The sequence below is a fragment of the Thalassophryne amazonica genome, chromosome 16 (assembly GCF_902500255.1).
Source record: "Thalassophryne amazonica chromosome 16, fThaAma1.1, whole genome shotgun sequence".
Lineage (NCBI taxonomy): Eukaryota > Metazoa > Chordata > Actinopteri > Batrachoidiformes > Batrachoididae > Thalassophryne > Thalassophryne amazonica.
The window spans coordinates 48413108-48439579 of NC_047118.1; the positions used below are offsets into that span (position 1 = coordinate 48413108).

At 41.6% G+C, this 26472-nt stretch overlaps 1 protein-coding gene across 2 annotated transcripts in view; it reads right to left on the reverse strand.

Annotated features, from left to right (window-relative positions):
- Positions 1 to 6397: 6397 nt before the first annotated feature.
- carhsp1 (calcium regulated heat stable protein 1) overlaps positions 6398 to 26472 on the reverse strand; it is a 57109-nt gene continuing 37034 nt past the window's right edge. For both annotated transcript variants that reach the window (XM_034190904.1, XM_034190905.1), the window contains 4 exons: positions 15341 to 15497; positions 10915 to 11023; positions 8625 to 8747; positions 6398 to 7394 (listed from right to left, as the gene is read on the reverse strand). In XM_034190904.1, coding sequence (XP_034046795.1) covers positions 7232 to 7394; positions 8625 to 8747; positions 10915 to 11023; positions 15341 to 15404 — 459 coding nt within the window. In that variant the 5' untranslated portion in view covers positions 15405 to 15497 and the 3' untranslated portion in view covers positions 6398 to 7231. The remainder of the gene's footprint in view (positions 7395 to 8624; positions 8748 to 10914; positions 11024 to 15340; positions 15498 to 26472) is intronic.

Consider the following 26472-nt stretch of genomic DNA (forward strand, 5'->3'; position numbering starts at 1 on the left):
GCATAAAAGAAAAATAACAAACAACCCCCCCAGAATGACTTGCAGAGCCCAACACCCCCCAGAAGGCCTTTACCGCCGGTTCCAGGAGGAATAGCCAGAACCGGAATCCCACAAAGGTCCCCAGGTACACATGGAGCAAATGGTGCCCCCCAGAGGACCGTACCATCAAACCCCAGGAGGCACCCTCCCCACAACCCAGGAACCCCAGACCCAGCCACACGTGGCTAGTCGGCCCCACAAGCCAATTCCCCCCCAGAGGACCGTCCCATCAACCCTGGAGGTGGAACCCGGAAGGAAACAAAAAAAAATCAAAATCCAACCCCCGGAGGACTACCTTAAACAACCCCGGGGGCAAATAAAACAACCGTTAAACCCTGTTACCTTCCCCGGCACCCCGAAAGACCCCAGGTCCCTCCCAGAGCCCCTCGGCGGCTCAATTTTGGTGAACTGCACAAAACAGCAAGCCGGGGAAGGGAACAGGAAAAACTAACCCGGCCCCAACCCCAAGGCGCAGCGGAAAACCGGAAATACGTCCGGTGCCCCAACTCGACCATACCCCAGCCTCTCGGGAGGGGTGGAACTACCGAAATGGCAAACGGCAACAGATCGGCCCACCCCTCCGACTGAGGTATGTTCCCGCTGCACCACACCCCGGCAACACCAATGACGAACGGTACAAAGGCCCACCGAGGCTGGAGTGGAACCGGGCCCTAACCAAACCAAAAAAACACCCCTAACAACCCCCCCCTAGGTGCAGAGGTCTTCTGAGAACGCTCAGCGTGACCAACCTGCACCACCCACAACCCACAAGACGAACGGTCTTGGGGCGAGTGAGGTTGGGGTTAGGGAAGTAGGGAAATAAAAAACAACAAAACAAAACGACCCCAGACCCAAACAGAAAATACCTAAATACACATAAAAAAACAACGATCAAGTGAGTCCAGACGGGCTTCTATCCGCCTATCGTTCACTCCACCAGACACGCCTCTGACTCCCCAAACAAATTATAACCCCTTTCAAAAAAACAAAACATTAGCCCATACAAGTTTTTTTTGTGTGTGCGTGTATTATTTCGCCTGTCCCAGAACACCTGGAGATACGTCACCAGAGAACATTGCATCAAAAACGAAGCACAAGCTTCAACGTCTCCCGCATAAGGCTCCAGATGACAAATAATCGGTTTGGACGCCGAATCTCTGGGTGACGGAGTTATCTGCACCGGTATCGATGGTGCCGCAGCTGGAGCAGCAGGAAGCGGAACGGCTTGCGCTGCAAGCTCCGTAACACGGGCGTCTATTTGTTTAATTTGGTTTGCGAGATGCTGTAATTGCTCCCATATTTTCTCCAAGTGTTCTTGAACTCTTTCGGCGAATGGAACCGCCTCTGCCGCTGGGTCCATTATAGAATGGCCGGGAACTACTGTTATGTGTTGACGCGGGTTGAGGAGCGGACCTGCGTCTGACGGAACCCAGTGCTAAAATAACCAGAAAGCGGTTCCAATAACAAAACAATTTATTTTTCCACACTCTGGTGCATAACAAAGTGTATGAACAAAAAATGCGTCAGTCTGGTGGAGTGAAGGCTGGCACGCTCTCCAGCGCCTAAAAGGATCGAAGCCCGGCGCTTCTGGACCCACGTTTACCGCCAAACACCCTCCAGGTGGACACGACAAACTGACTCTCTGCGAAGGGTAGAAAAGGTGAGGTAAGTCAGCAGCTACAACCAATATCCTTCAAAAGGCACACACTATCAGCAACACATTCAGGTCTGAATTTAAGCTTTATGTAAATGAGCAGCTTCTCACAACAGGTGGAGGATCACTTGTCCGCACGCCACGGCAGTGAGAAGCAAGCTGCACAATTCTCATCACAATTCAAATATACTGCGTAACAAAATACCAAGTTACTATCAACAATTAGTCAAACAATTAATCACCTCAGATGTGTGCTGACAGCATGTGTCCCTCACCCTTCTTCCTTCACAGGCACGATGTGTCAAACCCAGGTGCGGTCCTCAGCGTCTCACAAACGAACATCACAAGGTCGAGTTCCCGGCAATTCTGCTTGAATCACACATGGCTTAAATGCAGAACGCCATCTCATTATCTGCTTCAGCTGAAAGTCTTTAAGGTTGCACGTGAGCACCATCCACAGGTGCTGCACATAACGTTGATGAGGGTGAAGGACTCTTCTGCCAGCACCTTCTCCACAGACAATAAATCAGTTTGCATACCACCTGGAGAGCAAAGAAAAGAAAAGAACACCAAAATATCCAGCCACACCCCCCCCAACACACAACAGAAGAGTGAGGAAAGCCACCAAGACATCCTGGAAGAAGTTACAGGCTTCTGTTGCTGTGATTGGAGAAATTGTGCATGGTGCATGTTTTGCATTTTGTATCCCCATTATACAGCTTCATGATGAAGTGGGACAGAGGAGGGTTTTCTTTCACCAAAACATCAAATCTATAGGCTAGTATCAGATGTACCTTCTGGCAAATTGTAGCTGAAGTTTCAGGTCTTCTTTTTAATAAAATCCTCCTCTACACCACTTCATCATGAAGCTGTATAACTGGGGATACAAAATGCAAAATATGCACTGTACACAATTTCTCCAATCACAGGCAGAGAAGCCTGTAACTTCTTCTGGGTTGTCTGGATGTCTTGGTTGCTTTCCTCACTCTGCTCCTTCTTGCACAGTCACAGTTTTTGAGAACTCTCCTCCACACAGATTTACCATAGAGTGCCATACTGTTTGTATTTCTTAATAACTGATGTAAATAAAGTTCAAGACATTCATTGAGTTGGAAATGTTCATGTATCCATCCCAACTTGTATGAAGAAAACTGGCAATTAAACTGATTTACAGGTATTATACCAAAGGGGCTGATTACTTATGCAACCCATCATCTTGGCTTTTATATTTTTAATTAATTTATATCAAGATGTTGAAATTTACTTTGTTTGAATCTAAGGAAGATAATTTTAGAAAATTTTATATTGAGAAGCCTGATTTACTTTTTGTATTTGAAATGCCATAAACAAATTAAAATGTGTGAAATACCAAGGGGCTGAATACTTTTGCAAGCCACTGTATTAGCTCATTTTGAAACGGATGCCTGCAACACGTTTCAAAAAAGCTGGGACAGTGGTATGTTTACCACTGTGTTACATCACCTTTCCTTCTAACAACACTCAATAAGCATTTGGGAACTGAGGACACTAATTGTTGAAGCTTTGTAGGTGGAATTCTTTCCCATTCTTGCTTGATGTATGACTTCAGTTGTTCCAACAGTCCGGGGTCTCCGTTGTCGTATTTTGTGCCTCATAATGCGCCACACATTTTCAATGGGCGACAGGTCTGGATTGCAGGGAGGCCAGTCTAGTAACCGCACTCTTTTACTATGACCCTTACCAAAAAATAGTACTGATAAGTATATAAAAAGTAAACTAGAAGTATACTTGAAACATACTTGCATATACTACTTTTTAGTAAGGGGAAGCCACACTGTTGTAACACGTGCACAATGTGTCTTGGCATTGTCTTGCTGAAATAAGCAGGGACGTCCCTGAAAAAGACGTTGCTTGGATGGCAGCATGTGTTGCTCCAAAACCTGGATGTACTTTTCAGCATTGATGGTGCCATCACAGATGTGTAATTTGCCCATGCCATGGGCGCTAACACACCCCCATACCATCACAGATGCTGGTTTTTGAACTTTACGCTGGTAACAATCTGGATGGTGGTGGCAGTGGTTTCTGGATGTTGATGTATGGCTTTCGCTTTGCATGGTAGAGTTTTAACTTGCACTTGTAGATGTGGTGATGAACTGTGTTAACTGACAAGTTTTCTAAAGTGTTCCTGAGCCCACGCAGTAAGATCCTTTACACAATGTCAGTTTTAATGCAGTGCCGCCTGAAGGATCGAAGGTCATAGGCATTCAATGTTGGCTTTCGGCCTTGCCGTTTACGTACAGAAAGTTCTCCAGATTCTCTGAATCTTCTGATTATATTATGGACTGTAGATGATGGAACCCCTAAATTCCTTGCACTTGACCATTGAGAAACATTGTTCTTAAACTGTGTGTGTGTGGACTATTTTTTCACACAGTTGTTCACAAAGTGGTGATCGTCACCCCATCTTTGCTTGTGAATGGCTGAGCCTTTTGGGGATGCTCCTTTTATACCCAATCATGACACTCACCTGTTTCCAGTTAGGTGTTCTTTGAGCATTCAACTTTCCCAATCTTTTGTTGCCCCTGTCCCAGCTTTTTTGAAATGTGTTGCAGGCATCCATTTCAAAATGCGGAAATATTTGCACAAAACCAATAAAGTTTATCAGTTTGAACATTAAATATCTTGTCTTTGTGGTGTATTCAATTGAATATAGGTTGAAGATTTGCAAATCATTGTATTCTGCTTTTATTTACATTTCACACATCCCAACTTCATTGTAATTGTGATTACCTCATGAATTAGTAACTCAGTTATTTATTTTATTTCTCATCACGTCACAAATGTGATGGTATGTTTTAATATTACATGAAATGATATATACATTGAGGAAGGAGGCCAAATTAACACCTTGGAGTTCAAGTTCAGTTCTAAGGTCCACATGACCATCAGGAACTTATGGAGCCAGAGGCATCAGGTGAGAAATGTGACTTCATGCACCTTATTTAAATTTGGGAAATAATTGATGGCTCTGTACAACTGTGAGTTGTTACCCTGTAACTATCTAATAATTGCGTATTAGTAATTGCTGACAGACGGGTAGTCAAGCCGAGTCAGCACCTCACAGAGGAAATGTACCAGTTGCCTCACAAGAAGGTCATAAGATCACTTCCCGCCTGGCCCTGGCTGCGAGGAGTCTGCTTGTTCCGTGTTCATATGGGGGTCCCTTGGGCTTCCTCACAATTCCAAAGACATGCCAGTTAGTTGAACTGATCACTTTAAATTGATCACAGGTGTTAATGTGTTTGTGTGTCTGTATGTGGCCCCAGGACAGACTGGTGTCCTGTCCAGGGTGTACCCCGCTTCCACCCTGTGACAGCTGTTTCAGCCTCCCCGGGACTCCTGATTGAAGTAAGCGGGTATAGAAAATGAATTAATGAATGAAATAGAGGTATTGATTTCCTGCACCACATAATGTTGTGTGACTATTAACTCCATCTACATATGATTCATTTCTAACAAGGACAAAGTCAGAGTTCTCATTTACAGGATTTCTGCATTTTCTTAAAGTGGATCTCCACTTGATCAGTTGGTGTGTCCAGATTATTTTTTGACAAAAATTGGTCAAACCTTTGGGGGGAGGGAAACAAGGGTTGCTTATAATTATGACATTTCTTCCAATTTAGGCTCAATTATGATTTATTCCCTCATGTTATAGCAGTATATTTATGACCATTCCGCAATTACAACTTCATGGCAATTATGAGAAAATGCTAAAAAAATTTTTTTTGCAGAACCCGATATGCCGTGGCGTAGAAATGACCAGACTTCAGTTTCTAATTAATTCAAACACATCTGTAGTCTTTATTTATTTAGAGACAGTCACACTGTAGTGTGGATACACTGATTTTAAGAAAGGTTATGTGCAAAGAGCCACTGGATGACACTTTATCCATCCAGACATGAGGGATCTTCTTGGAATCTCACATAAAAGCACTACTTTCAACTTTCTGAGATTAATAATCTGGGGCAGGACTGAGCCGAGAGACAAACTGCACTCTCTGTGGGCTGGATTGATAAATTATCAAACAAGCGGCTCATCTGTAGACATCTGTTTGGTACTTGAGGTCCTGGGCTACGTAGGAGCCACATGCAACACCCCCCACCCCAATCTTTATGAAAGATGGTTTGTTTTTGGTTTTGTTTTTTTAGAACCTTGGGGCTTCTAGAATATTAAGTGGAATTGTAACAATGAAAGAAGAAAAAAAAGGATGTAATATGTATGGATGTAGTGATGTTGAACCTCGTATACGAATTGCGTCTCAAATACCAAAAAATAAAAAAAATAAAAAACCAACAGCAGCAGAAACCATGTTTAATCAGCAGAAACATTGAGCCAACATATAGTATGGGTACTACTACTGTCAGATATATGCTTCCCAGTTGCATCCCAATTCCAAAAAAAACCAAAACAAACACACAAAAAACCTTACTTAGCCCCTGGTCACTAAGACTGCAAGTCTTGTGACTTACTGCTGGAGACAGATGCAAAAAATACCCGTTATAATTTCAGCAGTTAAGTTTGATGCGTTCGGACACAAGAGGGCAGCAGAACGACGTTTCTCATACAAGCGAACCAACCTGATCAGTTAAGGCTCAGCACCATGGACTTTATGTCAGCCGTGTTTAGAAGTCAGACAGTTTAAAATACAGAGCTAGACACTGTTATGAGATACAACTGCAAACGCTTTAATTCACTCCTACTTGATATACAGAGGACAGGTTTTAAGAAGTAGGCACACATGAAGCACAGAGTATATAGCAGGAAAAATAAACACCTGGATGCTAAAAAGGTAACACTGCATGCACGCGCCCACAAACAGTGGAAAATGTGACCACAGCTGCACTGGACATGCGACACACAACAGCAGCACTTTGATTCTTCTGACAACAGAGAAGGGTGACTTTTGTTTTTTTAAATGAGACTGCACCAAACATTAATACGTTTCTGGGCAGCCACCATCTGGATTTATAGAAACATTTCACCATAAGGGTTCCCAGAGAACTTTGGAATTGAGTGGACATGAGTTTGATCAAAGAAACAACTCTAATCCTCATACAATCAATCATATTTCGACATTTAAAAATCTATGCAGAGGCATCTAATATTAGAAATTCAAACACAATGAGCATTTTTTTTAATGGTAATCCACAATCCTTCCATTGCCTGTTGAACTAGAACTGCATTTTCCAAAATGGTTTATGATTTAGTGTGGTAAAGGCTGACAGGATAAAAATACAGTACTAGCGTGTTACTTGTTCTCTGATCTAATCCTTTCAGTTAATTAGAGACACTGAAAGGACACATGTCCTTTGAAGCATCATGGCTGCTTCAGTGTAAAAAAAAAAAAACAACAGCAGGAATCGGCAAAAAAGGCAAACTGGTTTCATCCCCTCTTCCCACTGGACCCCTTAACAATCCACACTTTTTCCCCTTTACCCCCTGCCCGCCCGCCCGTCCTCAGTATCCCCTCCAGGACGTGATCGCAGGGGCACCACTCAGCTGCTGATGGTGTGTCCAGACCACGTCTCATGTTTGGATCCTGGATTCAGGTGGGTTATTTTCACCTCCACAGCCTGGACCTTCTCGTTTTTAGGAGGGATCGAACACAACTTGTAGCTCACCTCATCCCCTTCTACTGGCACATACTCGCCCTCAATACTGGAAAGAGGAAATCAAAATGATAAATAAAAAAGCATGAAGGAAGGGTGAGGAGGCGTGCATGACTGCGATGCTGACGTCCGAGCGTTTTAAGCCCGTGGGTGATAATGAAAGCAACATGTTGAAGGTCATGAGATATTCTGCTGCCCACCTACACTCCTGCAGCAGGAGCAGCTGCCATTTACACGTGCCATCTCTCAGTGCTCCTAAACACAGCTCTGCAGTCATGTTAGCAATTAAAAATAAACAGTCACATCAAAGCAATAACAATCAATCAATCAATCAACTTTTTTCTTATATAGCGCCAAATCACAACAAACAGTTGCCCCAAGGCGCTCCAAGCGCATAGTATAGAAATAATGAATGTTTATGAGTTCAATGGTAAGAATATTTCATGACGTGAAAGATGAAACATTCCATCTTTCACCAAACATTCATTATTTGTTTTATATAATGGATAAAATAGATCCTTGTCATTTGATATTTTATTCATTTATAAACAACAGAAAAGGGACTTACATGTTGGTGTTTGTTACTGGTGCTTTGATGTCAGTCCAAACGCAAACTTTAAATAGGAGTCCAAAAATAATTCTGACAATTTAGTCCGTGATGCTGTGCACTGACTGTGTACTCCCCCCCCAAAAAAGTACTTCCTCACTCAGTGAAAAATCACAACAAAAATTTGTCTGGCTTTTATCCTCTTCATCCTAACAGCTCTTGATGCCTCCAGATAGCTTACGGCATCCTGGATTTGTTTTGTGTGTGCGTTAGAAGAATTAGCCCCGACAATTAGCTCCTTCAAATCATCGTCTATCAGCAAACCAAACTCCGCCATGTTTAGCTAAACACCACCTCCCCCACTTGTGTGCGTGGGCGGTTTTCACAGCATGCAATGGTACAAAACGTATGGAACCCTTTTGCATGGTAAACAGAACCAAATTGCACGTTAAATGCAACGCAGTACAAATGGGAGGAATAATCCATGTCACGTGACATACAAAGCACCAATCAAATGACAAGGATCCACTCAGCCTTTATATGATATACAAATCAATGGTTATGAGTGCAATGGAAAGAATATTTCATGGAGGTGAAAGATAGAACGAGGCACTCTGATGACACACACTTGAATGGGAGAGTGTGTCCAAACTTTGACTGGAACTGTATACAGAGACTGCTTGGTGTTCAGAGAGTTAATCCACTATCATCCAAAGCTGCGCACACACTTACTCTGAGATGTGGACGAAGATGGCGCTGCCCCCATCGGATGGTGTGATGAAGCCATGTCCTTTGGAGCGGCAAAAACATTTACACACACCAGTAAAGACGGGACCCTGTGCTGCACGAGCAGTGCTATAAGACAAAAAGACAAGGGTTAGGAAAAAAGAAACATCCTACTACACCTGTTCAACATAATCCACCTGTTCCTCAAGCCTTCGCTCTGTCTCGATTGAATGGTTGCAAGCTCATCCAGACAAAACACTGTCATGAAGCAGCATGCTTTGGTTTGTGAAGTACATTTTAAAAGTCTGTACATAAGGAATATTGTTGTGAACAATTCAGAATAACTTGTCAGGATTACATTGTCTGCCTCAGTGATGTGATGTTTGCCGTATATACAGGATTCATACATTTGGCTTAGTAACAGAGTGGTCCTATGTTGATCAATGTACAGCTGTTACTGTCAAGGAAATGCTGGCAGGTCAGAGAGTGTGTACTGGAGCCACATTCACACTACAGCACTGGCTTGGGTTCAGGATGGCAACCACCCAGGCAGACAACCAGTTCATCCACAATTCTCAAAAATAACCATCGATCTGCCACAGCCAGGTGAAACACGGGCATCACCATGGTCTTCTCCAGCCCCTGGGTCGGTAAACACAAGGCACTTGTGTCCTGGATCACATCCAGAGAAATACGCCACATGACCCAAATGTCAAAGCTGATGTTCCCTAACAATACAAGGGGGAGGTGATGGTCTAGTGGTTAAGGTGTTGGGCTTGAGTCCAGAAGATCATGGGTTCAAATCCCCACCTGACTGGAAAATCACTAAGGGCCCTTGGGCAAGGCTTTTAATCCCCTATTGCTCCCGGTGTGTAGTGAGCGCCTTGTATGGCAGCACCCTGACATCGGGGTGAATGTGAGGCATAATTGTGAAGCGCTTTGACCGTCTGATGCAGATGGAAAAGCGCTATATAAATGCAGTCCATTTACAAGTGGTTTCCTCATCTTAGTCTCCTTAAGAAGCTTAATTTGACACTGATCATTTTAGCAGTACCCAAAAGTCTTCAGTACCAAAGACATCCAAGTTGTCAGCATCCAAGTCTCACAACCATAAAGTAAAACAGGAAGCAGCGGGACCCACAAGACTTTGACCTTCATTCTCCTGCAAAGATATCCGCATTGCCAAACACCTCTGTCCAGCAACCTCATGATCCCAAAAGCTCTTCCCAGGCACCTCTTGCTTAGGACTGAGCACACACAGACATGAACACTAGTGAGACACTTAAGTAAGTGTTTCTACAAGTTCAACACTTTCACCACATACAGATTCACTACTGGTGGCAGAATCCAAGAAGTCATTAAAAGTCTGGATCTTAAGCTATACCCAGAACAATCTCAACAAGAGTCCTCAGAGCACAGTATCCCCTGCTGGCAAAACCTGCTTTGCTACAAGTGCTTGCTACATTCTGATAACATTTCAAGGGCTTGCACGAAGGCTTTAACTCTGGTAAAATGGGCCCAACTCGAACAATATGATTACCAAGTAAGACTTACACCAAGTTTCACGAAATTCCTCCTAAAAATGTGAGAGGAGTTGATTTCAGAATTCAGATACCCACTCATGAAACTGACGTAGTCTGGATTTGTTAATCAAGGGCCATAACTTTGGCAAAATGGGCCAAACTAACATGATAATATGCGTATTACCAAGCTATAACAAGGACTTGCACCAAGTTTCTCAAAATTCCTCCTAAAAATGTGAGTTGATTTCATAATGCTTATACCCTTTACGGGATGGATGGGCAGACAGAAATCACCACAACCTTTGGCCAGTGGGGGATAAAAAAAAAAAATATCAGACAGACAGACTCCTCACTCAGCAATCAGAGTATCATTGACTTCACAGAGATCAGAGCATCATCCATGATGTCAAGGTCAGTAAACCTTTTATCACCAACAAATGCACCTAAGCTGCTGGTTTCCACAAACCTACCCACCACCCAGTCCATGCAAGCGATAAAGAGTGTAGAAACCAGAACTCTTGAGGAATACAAGCATTCATTGTGCATCATTTAGAGGCATGTTTGCTACAGGTATTTAAAAAAAAAAAAAAAAAAAAAAAAAAAAAAACTGAACACACCCCATAACTACCACCATTAGACTCTTATTGATATTAAAATATGCACCGCAAAGAGTGACTACTTTGGTGCTACTTGTAGATACATTTATTTACTATATATTAATTGTAACATATCTTGAGTTATGTAAATGACAACTACTGTTTGTGTGTCCTCACGCTGAGCAGGTCCTGGTTCTTCGTGTAGGCAGCGGGCTGGGGATCAAGAAGCCTTTCGTGGGGGACAGTGAACGCTCTCTCTGTTTGCAGCCCGGATTCGTCAGAGACTCTGATAACAAAAAGCAACATTTATCACATACATTTGTATTTAAATAGGACATCTTCATCCAGAAGGGGTGCTCAGTAAAGTGCGTACTCCTCCAGTTGCAGCAGGCACTTCAGCCATATTATGTATATTAATATAAATATTTATTGCTTTGATAAAAAAAAAAAAATTTTACACACAAACCAATTTTTAAAACTTCAGCGTGTATTAGCAAAAAGTGAATACAGCATTGCGAGCCATTTGTTCATTAGTGTATAAATTACCTGCAACAAGAAATCAATGTGTTTTCAAAAAGCAAACTCAGAGATTTTCATATTTAGATTGGAGTGGCTCGTAAGATTTTGGGGACAGATGAACTGAGAGTGACTCCTGATGAACCAGATGGCTGGAACACTAAAGGCTGTGTCACACTCTGACTGACAGAGCAAAAAGATTAAGTGTGTATTGAAATATTTTGTCTGTTGGCAAATTCGTCAGTCTCCTATGGAGTTGTGGCACTAATGGACAGATGATGTCACATATCCACGGAAATCTGCACTGACCAGAAGCATTTTCCTGGTTTAAAGACAAAAATGCTGCATTCGCGTAGCGTTTCGTGGTCTGACAGCATGACAGAGGGATCTCTTACAGCTGGAAAAAAAAAAAAAAAGAATAAGAAAGTTGAGTGAAGCACAGTCAGAGTTTGGCCTCCCCCTCATTAGCTAACAACAGAGTCCCAAACCAGGTGGGACTCAAGCCCCCCGTCAAAAAACAAGAGGAATTCCTGGAACAGGAGATGGCTATAGCCCACGTCCTGGGGTCTGATATGAAAAGCTGCCATCTTGTGCCCTCTTGGCAAGACACTGAGGTTTTAGAGTCTGTAAATAAAGCAGTCAAACCAATCCAAGACTAATGAGCTGTCAGGGGAAATGTATGAATGTGTCTCCTACATTAAACCAGTTATCCATTTGTTCCAAACCAGTCTTTTGCAGCCTGAGAAAGATGACACAGAGGTTACTAAAACAAAAATAATGCAAAGCTAAAATACCATCACCTGTATGAGCATAAAAACAGGAAACAGAATGTGACCATTTGACCTCTTAAAATAGGTCAAGGTTAACCATCTTTATAGCATGGTCAATGAGAACTCCATGTCTAACTGGCGTGCATTATTTTCGTGTATATGTACACGTAGTTCGAGGAGTTAAGTCACTGTAATATTACCCCACTCTTGTCGTCACCATAGCAACGTGCAAATCAGTTGGCGCAGATCAGCTGTGTTTTGACAGGTGAATGACAAATGCGATAAAACATGGATTTCCAAGTGAATTTTAATATTTTTGGTGATCATTCGAATAACGAGCCATGTATATGAACACTGCTCAAACAATTAAAAAACACTACGTATGAGTGCGAGTGAAAGTGTCAGCGCACACAGCGCAGCTCATCTGATTGATTATAACCAAACGTTAAATCTATCAAAAACATACTTTTAAAGCTGATCAGAAGAAGGAATGAACATGTAACTGTTTTACCAAGCCATTACAATATCAACATTATAAATAATGAATTACCTTTTAGATTGTTCCAAATACGTTCTCCACCTCATGCAGCGAACGAGAGAGAGAGGAAAAAGAGCTCCAGATGAAATGGTCCTCTTTGATTCCAGAAGTGATTGGAGGTGTTTTCAACAGCCAAACAGAGAAAATGATTAATCCGCAACAAAATAATTATATTAGACACAGCGTCCAGCATACAAAGGAGGTGGGATTGTCATGATGAAGTGTGCAAGAGGGCGGAGCCAAAATATCCTGTCCAAAATAGCCTGTCCTTTCCTCAGATAATGGGTTTCTAACAGCTTCATCCTCACCACAAACATGCCTCCGACATCCTCGTTTGTCCTTGTCGTACCTCGTACACAAACTGCCCTACACTGTTCTTGCTAAATTTTGAACTTCTTGAAATTCGAGCCATGCTCAGAGATGAGCCTCGTTAGCCAAATATTCTGCCTCTAAGAGCCACTGTTCTCCCACATTTGTTGAATAACTGGACTCGTACCAAACCAACATGCTACGTGGCTCATTCATCTTTCATTATTCGGTGGAACCAGGGCTTAATGCTATAATTTGTTTTGATCTCTTATGGTGTTTATTATTTTGCTTTCTTCATTTGTTACTTCCAATGTTTTTGACCCCTTGGTTTGTGAGGAAACACTCATTTTGTTCACGTAAAAAAAAAATAAAATAAAAAAAAAAAAAAAATAATAATAATAATAAAGAGCTATTTGAACTATTTTTGGCTGAAGATTTAAGATTGACTCACAAACCTACTGAGCGTTTTCAGGAGATACTTTCTTCAAACAGAGGTACAGGATAAAGTCTGCATCCTTCTAGAAAACCCATGATTTTATGTTTTTAAATGGAGGACAATGCTTCATCACATGCATCCAACTAAGTAATGTACTGCTTGTCTAGCAAGCAAAGGCATCAATGATGCAATAATGATTTTTATAGTTTCATATTTAGTTGCATAATTGTACCCAGTCCCCATTTTCTTTGTTAAACATTCAGGTCAGAGGTTTAGTAACATTTGGGGTTGTCTGCCAGCACTACATTTGTTCAACAATAAAATGAATCCCCAGGAATACAACTTGCCTAATAAATGTGCATGCAGTATATATCAAGTGCCAGTTACAATGAGGAAAATAAGTATTTGAACACCCTGCGATTTTGCAAGTTCTCCCACTTAGAAATCATGGAGGGGTTTGAAATTTTCATCTTAGGTGCATGTCCACTGTGAGAGACATAATCTAAAAAAAAAAAAAAAAAAAAAAAAAAAAAAAAAAAAAAAAATGGAAATCACAATGTATGTTTTTTTTAAATAATTTATTTGTATGTTACTGCTGCAAATAAGTATTTGAACACCTGTGAAAATCAATGTTAATATTTGGTACAGTAGCCTTTGTTTGCAATTACAGAGGCCAAATGTTTCCTGTAGTTCTTGACCACGTTTTCACACTGCAGCAGGGATTTTGGTCCACTCCTCCAAACAGATCTTCTCCAAATTTTTCAGGTTTGGAGTTTCAGCTCCCTCCAAAAATTTTCTATTGAGTTCAGGTCTGGAGACTGGCCAGGCCACTCCAGGACCTTGAAATGCTTCTTACGGAGCCCCTCCTTAGTTTCCCTGGCTGTGTGTTTGGGGTCATTGTCATGCTGGAAGACCCAGCCATGACCCATCTTCAATGCTCTTACTGAGAGAAGGAGGTTGTTTGCCAAAATCTCGCCATACACGACCCCATCCATCCTCCCTTCAATACGGTGCAGTCATCCCGTCCCCTTTGCAGAAGAGCACCCCCAAAGTATGATGTTTCCACCCCCATGCTTCACGGTTGGGATGGTTTTCTTGGGGTTGTTCTCATCCTCTAACCATGGTAAGTGGAGTTGATTCCAAAAAGCTCTATTCTGGTCTTATCTGACCACATGACCTTCTCCCATGCCTCCTCTGGATCATCCAGATGGTCACTGGTGAACTTCAAACGGGCCTGGACATGTGCTGGCTTGAGCAGGGGGACCTTGCTGCCCTGCAGGATTTTAAACTATGACAGCATCATGTGTTACTAATGTAATCTTTGTGACTGTGGTCCCAGCTCTCTTCAGGTCATTGACCAGGTCCTCCTGTGTAGTTCTGAGCTTTCTCAGAATCATCCTTACCCCACAAAGTGAGATCTTGCATGGAATCCCAGACCGAGGGAGACTGACAGTCATCTTGTGTTTCTTCCACTTTCTAATAAATAATCATAACAGTTGTTGTCTTCTACCAAGCTGCTTGCCTGTTGTCCTGTAGTCCATCCCAGCCTTGTGTAGGTCTACAGTTTTGTCCCTGGTGTCCTAAGACAGCTCTTTGGTCTTGCTATAGTGGACAGGTTAGAGTGTGATTGATTGAGTGTGTGAACAGCTGTCTTTTATACAGGTAACATGTTCAAACAGGTGCAAGTAATACAGGTAAAGAGTCCAGAATAAGAGGGCTTCTTAAAGAAAAATTAACAGGTCTGTGTGAGCCAGAATTCTTGCTGGTTGGTAGGTTTTCAAATACTTATTTGCAGCAGTAACATACAAATAAATTATATATATATAAAAAAATAAAAAAAAATCATACATTGTGATTTCCGAATTTTTTTTTTTTTTTTAGATTATGTCTAACAGTGGACATGCACCTAAGATGAAAATTTCAGACCCCTCCATGATTTCTAAGGGGGAGAACTTGCAAAACCGCAGGGTGTTCAAATACTTATTTTCCTCACTGTTCATGTTCATATCACAATACCCAAATTTCTGCTTTTACCATTTGGTGCTGTGGAATCAGCAGCATCTGGTGTCCCCTGGGTGGGTGTGGCATGCGAGGTCATGATGGCAGATCTGAAGTCAAAAGGTGCGGCGAGGTTGTAACGTGTTGGGGGTGGGATGGGTCACCCTTGGAAGACAGCAGAGGTTTGAAAGACCTGAGGAGAAAACCGCACACAATAAAAAATAGGGGCCACTTACATTTGAACAGATAGACTTTACAGCATATTGGAGTAGAAACCAAATAATAAATGAACTCCCAGTGCAGACCATCTGTTTTAATTTGACGGCATCATTAGGGATAGAGAAAATCTGATCCAATATCTGTATTGAGTTCCAATACAAACGTAATTCACAGATCGGAAATTTCCGATACAACCTGCAGAGTTTTCTGATCCAGGAACCACGTGTGTGTGTGCTGAAACATCCTGCTGGCTGCTGAGTATGTGTGTGTGTGTGTGTGGGGGGGGGGGGGTTCCCTGAACAGAGGCGTGTCTCATTGAGATGCAGAGTAACGAGACACGCCCTTCCGCAGTTTGCAGTGACTGTCGCTGACCAACTTATCATCATAACTGAGAGGAAGGGTGTAATGATTTACCCAGACTGACTTCAAATATATGTCATTCAAAGCGCATATTAAACAAATATGTAGGACTGCTTTTTTGCATTTACGCAATATCTCTAAAATCAGAAAGGTCTTGTCTCAGAGTGATGCTGAAAAACTAATTCATGCATTTATTTCCTCTAGGCTGGACTATTGTAATTCATTATTATCAGGTTGTCCTAAAAGTTCCCTAAAAAGCCTTCAGTTAATTCAAAATGCTGCAGCTAGAGTACTGATGGGGACTAGAAGGAGAGAGCATATCTCACCCATATTGGCCTCTCTTCATTGGCTTCCTGTTAATTCTAGAATAGAATTTAAAATTCTTCTTCTTACTTATAAGGTTTTGAATAATCAGGTCCCATCTTATCTTAGGGACCTCGTAGTACCATATCACCCCAATAGAGCGCTTCGCTCTCAGACTGCAGGCTTACTTGTAGTTCCTAGGGTTTGTAAGAGTAGAATGGGAGGCACAGCCTTCAGCTTTCAGGCTCCTCTCCTGTGGAACCAGCTCCCAATTCAGATCAGGGAGACAGACACCCTCTCTACTTTTAAGATTAGGCTTAAAACTTTCCTTTTTGCTAAAGCTTATAGTTAGGGCTGGATCAGGTGACCCTGAACCATCCCTTAGTTATGCTGCTATAGACGTAAACTGCTGGGGGGTTCCCATGATGCACTGTTTCTTTCTCTTTTTGCTCTGTATGCACCACTCTGCATTTAATCATTAGTGATTGATCTCTGCTCCCCTCCACAGCATGTCTTTTTCCTGGTTCTCTCCCTCAGCCCCAACCAGTCCCAGCAGAAGACTGCCCCTCCCTGAGCCTGGTTCTGCTGGAGGTTTCTTCCTGTTAAAAGGGAGTTTTTCCTTCCCACTGTAGCCAAGTGCTTGCTCACAGGGGGTCATTTTGACCGTTGGGGTTTTACATAATTATTGTATGGCCTTGCCTTACAATATAAAGTGCCTTGGGGCAACTGTTTGTTGTGATTTGGCGGTATATAAAAACATTGATTGATTGATTGAAATATGAGTAAATTAACTAGTTTTTTTTTATTTTTTGGTGGTTCTGTGGCATTTTGGAAATGCAGAAATGTGCTCCATCCTCAAAACAATACATGTACTTGGGGCAGGTGTGCCATCTGGTGTTCAAGAGATGAAATTTCAGCCACTGACCCAACAATGGCCCCGTTTACATGCATACCATTAATCAGTTTATTTCATTCTTTCACATTTGCATGTCTCAGCATTCTAAAAGAGTGAATTTCTTGGACAGAGCGACAGCATGAGGGAGAGTCAGAGAGAGAGGGCGAGTGCTGTTTTTTCTCTATATAAAGTGTTTTTTTTTTTTTTTCAAGACCTGCTGTTTCATATCAATCAAGATTTGATTTGTTTCACAGGCGCATCCCAAAAACTGCGTACAAGTACGGTTTTGAGGAAGGAGTGCATTTCCGCATTTCCAAAATGTCACCAAAAAAAAAAAAAAAAAACCCACCAAAAAGCTTAATTCTTGACCCAAAACATCAAATCGAGGCTTGCATCTTAGATGTACCTTCTGGCAAGTTGTAAATGAACTTTCAGGTCTTCTTTTTAAGAAAATCCTCCTCTAAACACTTCGTCATGAAGCTGTATAACTAGGGATATCGGAATAGTATCGGTATTGGCAGATATCTAAAGTCAGGTATCGGGATCGGATTGGAAGTGAAAAATGTGGATTGGTGCATCCCTAGGTATCATAATTACATGTCAACTGGGTCAGCATTGTAGGCAATTTTAAAATGGACACAAAAAGTCTAAGTTGATCATGTTACTTTAGTCTCCATGTATAATATCCATGTCAGGAAGAGCATCCGGTGTAAAACTTGTTAAATAAACACGCTGGACAATTCTCATCATCAACTCAGTGCTAAAATTAACACTATGCACAAGTTTGTTATTCTGGCACTGCAGTGGCCAAGCAGTTAGTGTACTCGTTTCCAGACCAGAAAGGTTCCCGGTCCAAGACCACTCCTACCCATTCTCCATGTAATGTGGATCTGCGTCAGGAAGGGCATCCGGTGTAAAACGCAGCTCCATCTCAGATCTGATACGATGACCCCAAGTGTGTGTGTGTGTTACTCTCAGCAGCACAGAGTTAGTTATACCTTTGGTCATGTCAAAATAATCAACTTTCTGACAATGTCACTAAAAGACATGTAAAACTGCATTTAACACCACAGAGTACTTTAACAGTGATGGGAGACCCTGTTTATAAGCAATACTCCTGTGCGGGGTGTGGGACCTTTACCCTTCACAGCCACCTGTTCTCAAAAGCACATCCACTTAATAACAAACTGACCCCGTGACTTGCTGATCATGTCCTCAGAACCATTAATGTCATGGCAACACCAATTTGAGGGCAGCCCATCAGCACCGTGGCCCATCAGAATAATGGCCTCTTTCCTAGAACTCTGGATCTCTCAGTCATTACAACACCAGCTACAGTAAACAAGTTCTTAGGAGGAGGCAAAAAGAGAAAACTCGCATTGATTTCTCTGATCATGACAAGTGCATTTTTGAAGGAACAGAGGTATGGTGGGGTTTAAACGCAATTAAACATGTCGGTGGCTTAAGTGATTTGTTTGCAAGTTTGGCATGTTTCCTTTCAGATTTTTGGTGATAACGCTATTAGTCTGGCAGGTGATGTGCAAAAAGCAAGCAAACAAACAAAAAAATCCTACTAAGACGTTCCTGCAGAACAATGAGGCCCATCTTTACCCAGAGAGCATTAGTGCATCATGTGGTTTCATTTCAACATTAATATGCTGATAATTCGGCAAGCGGTAGTGGGATGCACATGCCGAGTAATTGAATTGTGCAGAACAAATAAACGACTTGCCTGAGGCACCAAAATGTCTACAATGGCCCTGATACGAGCAATAATGTCAGATGTAATTTCATAATAAAACAAAACAAATGACCATCAAAGCTTCTATCAAGCCTCATAGCAACCGAGTCGCGTAGGAACATAAGTCAACACATGAGCATAGGGGTGTCGTAAAAAAAAAAAAAAATCGATTCATGTCTGAATCGTGATTCTTATTTATTACGATTCTGAATCGATCCAAAATGTCCAAGAATTGATTTTTTAAAAGCATTTTTTAAACATAATCTTGCTTACTCGCTGCGTGTACTGTTTGTCAGGCATTGGCTTCCGTACTACAGCGTCCCCGCGAGGGGAGGGGGGGTGGTCCGGCGTGCTTCAAACACTCGTGCACTGCAGAGTTCAGTGGCTGTAGCTTAGCATGGCGGACGAAGAGCTAATTCAGCCAGCACCGTCTTTGCTGAAAGTAAATGTTTGGGCGTATTTGCTGCGTAAGAAGGAGCTTGACATGACTTATGTAGTGTGCAGAATCTGCAAAATGAAAGTCAAGTACTTCAGAAACAATTCAAATCCACAAGCCCACATGCTACGCTATCACCCGGAGCTAAAAGAGGGGAGCAGCGGTCTCTGCCGACTACTGACCAGCGCTTCGCTAAACTGCCAGCCAACTCCGAACGAGCAAAGCAGATAAGTAAATTTACATCTAGAATCACTTGATTAACCTTGTAAAGCTGCATTTTCTTAAACATAAACATTTCTTAAGTAATATAACTATTTCTCAGAGCTCTTTGAATCGAAAATCAATTCTGAATCGAATCGTCACCCCAAGAATCGGAATCGAATTGAATCGTGAGTTGTTGTACGATTCACATCCCTACATGAGCATTGGAAATAATACCACAAGGTCAAACCACCAGCTACTGGTTCACTGAGCAGTACACCAAAACTCGAAGAGCAGGCAGACCAACCTGAGCACAGCCTGGATCAACTACAGGTAGACCTATGACTCAATGCCTCACACATGGGTACTGGAGTGCTCAGCACTATAAGGCTAACTGTGCACTGATCATCTTCACCAGTAACTCAAGGAGGCTGTGGAAGACATCAATGGAGGCCAACTCTAAGGCCAGCCGATATAAGCCCTTTTCAAAGTACTCACTATTGGCTGAAATTTTGCCAATATAATGCCAATAATTTCTCATAAACAGAACAGTTACTGGAATAATGTTTGTGTTGGCAATGTAAAATGTCCTTGCACCCTTTGTCCAGTAGTCGGAGCTCTGACTCCATTCAAGTGAGAGCTGCTTACACCCCTGCTTAAATGTGTTCATCACCGGCCCCCGTAGTTCGCCGTCACACTGCACTGATCGGCTGACAAAAGCATACAAGTTTATAATAACTTTGCGATTACATTCACCCCACATTTCTCCCGCTTCAGTTCAACTCAGTTTGATTAACTCAGTTTATGGAGTAATGTGTCAAATCTGCTTCATTGCATCGGTCATGCTTTTTATTAAGCCCACGTTGTGTAGACCTTATTTCTAGCATGAAAAACTTTCGTTTAGAGCCCGACCAATATGGATTTTTTGAGGCCGATGCCGATAACGATATTTGGATGAAAACAATGCCGATAATCGATAAATCAGCTGATTTGCCAATAAATCAGTCGATATTTTTTTTTTTTTTTTGAATGAATGAATAAAATGTTCTTTTTGGACCCTTAACAAAAAAGGTATGAGCTGAAAGCTGAAGGGTTGTTCTCATATTGATTAACTTTATAACAGAAGAATTTTCAAGTTCAAAAAATGCAAAAATGCAATTGGAGCAGTTAGGGGGCTATTCAAATGGGCCAACTAGTAAGATATCACTCCTGAAAATGATCTTTGCCATATCACGTGAGGTAAATCTGCCCTACGATTGGATTTTGGAAAACCATGTGAAGGAGAACCAATTCCGATTGGACACTCACATTGCGCACGTCATCACACATCTTCTATGAGGAGTACCAAGATGGCCGACAGTAGATCGAAAGTCCGCGGAGTTATCTTTTCAGCAAAAAAAAAAAAAGAGTAGGTTTCTATCTCATATCATTAAAAAAATTATTTACAATTTAGTAAAGCTTTGTCCCAGCCGTTGTATACAACGGTGTCGGCACCAGAGAGTTAATGGCGAACGGCAGTAATTCCCAGAACCCTTCCGGACGACCAGTGAATCTGAATGTTTCAACCTCTTAGCAGCAGAGGAAAGTTTTTCATGCTAGAAATAAGGTCTACACAACGTGGGCTTAATAAAAAGCGTGACCGACACAATGAAGCACATTTGACACATTACTACATAAACTGAGTTGAACTAAAACGGGAGAAATGTGGGGTGAATGTAATCGCAACGTTATTACAAACAACATCCTTATAAACGTACTTGTATGCTTTTGTCAGCCGATCAGTGCAGTGTGATGGCGAACTACGGGGGCCGGTGATGAACACATTTAAGCAGGGGTGTAAGCAGCTCTCATTTGAATAGAGTCAGAGCTCCATCTACTGGACAAACGGTGGAAGGACATTTTACACTGCCGACACAAACATTATTTCAGTAACTTCTGTTTCTGAGAAATTATCGGCGTTCTATCGGCAAAACTTCGGGCGATAGCGAGTACTTTGAAAAGGGCTTATATCAGTCGATATATCGGTCGGGCTCTACTTTCGTTTACTGCTAAGAGGTTGAAACATTCAGGTTCACCGGTTGTCCGGAAGGGTTCTGGGAATTACTGCCGTTCGCCATTAACTCTCTGGGGCCGACGCAGTCGTATACGACGGCTGGGACCAAGCTTTACTAAACTGTAAATAACTTTTTAATGATATGAGACAGAAACTTACTTTTGTTTTTTTTGCTGAAAAGTTAACTCTGTGGACTTTCAATCCACCGTCAGCCATCTTGGTACTGCTCATAGAAGATGTGTGATGACGTGCGCAATGTGAGTGTCCAATCGGAATTGGTTCTCTGTCATATGGTTTTCCAAAATCCAATCGTAGGGCAGATTTACCTCACGTGACATGACATTTTCAGGAGTGATATCTTACTAGTTGGCCCGTTTGAATAGCCTCCTAACTGCTCCAATTGCATTTTTGAACTTGAAAATTCTTCTGTTATAAACTTAATCAATATGAGGACAAAGTTTCAGCTTTTAGCTAATACCTTTTTTGTTAAGGGTCCAAAAAAGAACATTTTATTCATTAAATAAATAAATAAATAAATAAATATCGGCTGATTTATCGGCTATTGGCAAATCAGCCAATTTATTGATTATCGGCATTTTTTTCCACCCAAATATCGTTATCGGCATCGGCCTCAAATAATCCATATCGGTCAGGCTCTACAGCGAAGATATTGGGATGGCATTCGGATTGGATAAGTGTGGTCGAATGGTGGCAAAGAGAGGAAAGGTGATCCGGACTGAGGGGGTAGAGTTGCCAGAAGGCAGGATAGCGGACATACAGGACAGCTACAAGTACATGAGAATCTCACAAGCCAATGGGAACTATGATGAAGATGCAAGGAGGCCAGCTGCAACCAAATACCTCCAGAAAGTAAGACAGGTGCTGAGAAGCCAGCTCAATGGTAGGAATAAGCTCTATTGAGCTGAGTATTCCATTAACTTTAACTAGTAATGACTTCATGACTTTCTTTGCTAACAAAATTTTGACTATTAGAGAAAAAATTACTCATAACCATCCCAAAGATGTATCGTTATCTTTGGCTGCTTTCAGTGATGCCGGTATTTGGTTAGACTCTTTCTCTCCGATTGTTCTGTCTGAGTTATTTTCATTAGTTACTTCATCCAAACCATCAACATGCTTATTAGACCCCATTCCTGCCAGGCTGCTCAAGGAAGTCCTACCATTATTTAATGCTTCAATCTTAAATATGATCAATCTATCTTTGTTAGTTGGTTATGTACCACAGGCCTTTAAGGTGGCAGTAATTAAACCATTACTTAAAAAGCCATCACTTGACCCAGCTATCTTAGCTAATTATAGGCCAATCTCCAACCTTCCTTTTCTCTCAAAGATTCTTGAGAGGGTAGTTGTAAAACAGCTAACTGATCACCTGCAGAGGAATGGTCTATTTGAAGAGTTTCAGTCAGGTTTTAGAATTCATCATAGTACAGAAACAGCATTAGTGAAGGTTACAAATGATCTTCTTATGGCTTCGGACAGTGGACTTATCTCTGTGCTTGTTCTGTTGGACCTCAGTGCTGCTTTTGATACTGTTGACCATAAAATTTTATTACAGAGATTAGAGCATGTCATAGGTATTAAAGGCATTGCGCTGCGGTGGTTTGAATCATATTTGTCTAATAGATTACAGTTTGTTCATGTAAATGGGGAATCTTCTTCACAGACTAAAGTTAATTATGGAGTTCCACAAGGTTCTGTGCTAGGACCAATTTTATTCACTTTATACATGCTTCCCTTGGGCAGTATTATTAGACGGTATTGCTTAAATTTTCATTGTTACGCAGATGATACCCAGCTTTATCTATCCATGAAGCCAGAGGATACACACCAATTAGCTAAACTGCAGGATTGTCTTACAGACATAAAGACATGGATGACCTCTAATTTCCTGCTTTTAAACTCAGATAAAACTGAAGTTATTGTACTTGGCCCCACAAATCTTAGAAGCATGGTGTCTAACCAGATCGTTACTCTGGATGGCATTTCCCTGATCTCTAGTAATACTGTGAGAAATCTTGGAGTTATTTTTGATCAGGATATGTCATTCAAAGCGCATATTAAACAAATATGTAGGACTGCCTTTTTGCATTTACGCAATATCTCTAAAATCAGAAAGGTCTTGTCTCAGAGTGATGCTTAAAAATTAATTCATGCATTTATTTCCTCTAGGCTGGACTATTGTAATTCATTATTATCAGGTTGTCCTAAAAGTTACCTAAAAAGCCTTCAGTTGGTTCAGAATGCTGCAGCTAGAGTACTGACGGGGACTAGCAGGAGAGAGCATATCTCACCCGTGTTGGCCTCCCTTCATTGGCTTCCTGTTAATGCTAGAATAGAATTTAAAATTCTTCTTCTTACTTATAAGGTTTTGAATAATCAGGTCCCATCTTATCTTAGGGACCTCGTAGTACCATATTACCCCATTAGAGCGCTTCGCTCTCAGACTGTGGGCTTACTTGTAGTTCCTAGGGTTTGTAAGAGTAGAATGGGAGGCAGAGCCTTCAGCTTTCAGGCTCCTCTCCTGTGGAACCAGCTCCCAATTCAGATCAGGGAGACAGATACCCTCTCTACTTTTAAGATTAGGCTTAAAACTTTCCTTTTCACTAAGGCTTATAGTTAGGGCTGGATCGGGTGACCCTGGACCATCCCTTGGTTATGTTGCTTTAGACGTAGACTGTGGGGGGGTTCCCATGATGCACTGTTTCTTTCTCTTTTTGCTCCGTATGCATCACTCTGCATTTAATCATTAGTGATCGATCTCTTTTTCCTGGTTCTTTCCCTCAGCCCCAACCAGTCTCAGCAGAAGACTGCCCCTCCCTGAGCCTGGTTCTGCTGGAGGTTTCTTCCTGTTAAAAGGGAGTTTTTCCTTCCCACTGTGGCCAAGTGCTTGCTCATAGGGGGTCGTTTTGACCGTTGGGGTTTTTCATAATTATTGTATGGCCTTGCCTTGCAATGTGGCGCGCCTTGGGGCAACTGTTTGTTGTGATTTGGCGCTATATAAGAAAAAAGTTGATTGATTGATTGAATAAGATCCGTGCTAAGGCAATGGTGTAGTTGATGGATTCGAATGGCCTCTTTTGTACCAATATTTCTAAGTTTTAAGTTCTCTTAATTCAAATAAGTCTAAAATCTTATTAAAATTTGTTGTGCACAAATACAATTATGATAATGTTGATAAACTAAATGTTGCAAAATTTCAGTTCACATGGTCACTCCAGAGTCACCCGCAACTGTTGTCAGACAAAAGATGTAACTTGATTTGTAAAAGGTCATCGATGTGCATTTGGTGATGTAGGCAAAAAGACTGAAAGAGGAATCAGGGGACCAAAAGCAAAATTATGTTGACACTAGCCGAAAATTGCTAAAATTTCAAAATTTTGATTTGATATCTTAATGCACCAAGGAGGCAAAAAAACAAATAAACCCTTATTTGAGTCATTCAGCCACCATATAGGGCAACTTACAACATGTTAGCCCTTGAAGGAAATGTGCCTGTGCAGAGGGATGGAGAAAGACGAACCTGTCTTTTGTAATTTTCCATTCTACTGCACTCAGACCACCATCACAATGAACGACCCTGCTGATACAGCAACTGCCAGCCCAGTGGGTCACGCACAATCCCATGCATGTATAAACTCATGCATTTCATTGTACACAGCCTAACACTTAATCCATGGTTTTGCTGAGACAAACGGCTCTTGTGATGATGTCACTGTGCTGTATAATGCGTCCTTTAATGACTTTGCACATAGACCACCACACAAACACAATGTCAGCTCAACTCAGCGGTGTAGAATTTCACTCTGCCACTCTTTTATGAGACTACACATACTCATCTAAAACCTTTCTAGACAGCCAATCTAATGTGTAACATCTTGCAGTTACTGCTGTCAGACTTCATGGCTAACAAGCCTGTTTCCCAGCTCAAACCGTTCACATAGAAGAGAATTTAATTACCTGTGAAACTGGCAAAAGGAACACCTTGCACAGATACACGGCATATGACAGTAACCCCCTCACCCAAAAATTAAGGGAACACTTTTTAATCAGAACATAGCAAAAAGTCAGTTCAACTTCTGGTATATTGATCTGGTCATTTAACAGCCGAAATCTGTAACTTTCAAATGGGTGTTGATATATCATGTTTCAGTAGGCCACTGAAGTTTTTTGTATATTGTATTTTTTTGTATATTCCAAACGAACAAAAATTACATATTTTTATCCAAAGTCCCTTCAGGAGGAAAATTACGGCCCTTTTTAGGGTAGGGGTTAAAGGGGCCAAAACAATGACATAGTCAAAATGTGGACATTGACCTTTGAATATCTTTGTGCGTCCCCAGTAAGCCTCATTGATCTTATGGTATATGAATGTATGGATGGAGTTTTCCCATTTAGCGTTATATTTTTCAAGGCTAACTGAGGGCTCTGCCTATAGGTGGCACTTCAAGTGACAACTTTTGGCATTTTGGGCTACATTTGGGACCCTCCCAAGGCCTACGCCCTGAATAAGCCTTGCTCATTTATGCATATTTGGATACACGGATAAGTACTTTCCAAATTTGCATAAATGGCGGTGGCTTAGTTAGTGCCCTTTTGCACAGGTGGTGCTCTTTATGTTAAGAACGCGATGTTTGGCAATTTTCATTTGGCCATATCTCTGGGGGCCCCTATGGATTTCAGTGAAACTTGTTTTATTATGTTCCTCTATATTTCTGCTATTCAGGATAAAGATATCAAGAAGGCTTTTTTGCCTCATTAGCCCACAAGAAGGGTTAATGAGGCAAAATGCCTTCTAATTTTTGTCCGTTTGGAAAATATATCTTCCCCCCCCAAAAAAACAAAAAAACAAAAAAAAAACTTCAGTGGCCTACTGAAACATGATATATCACCCCCTTCTAGTATAAACCATTCCACAGTTACAGACTATGGCTCTTAAGTA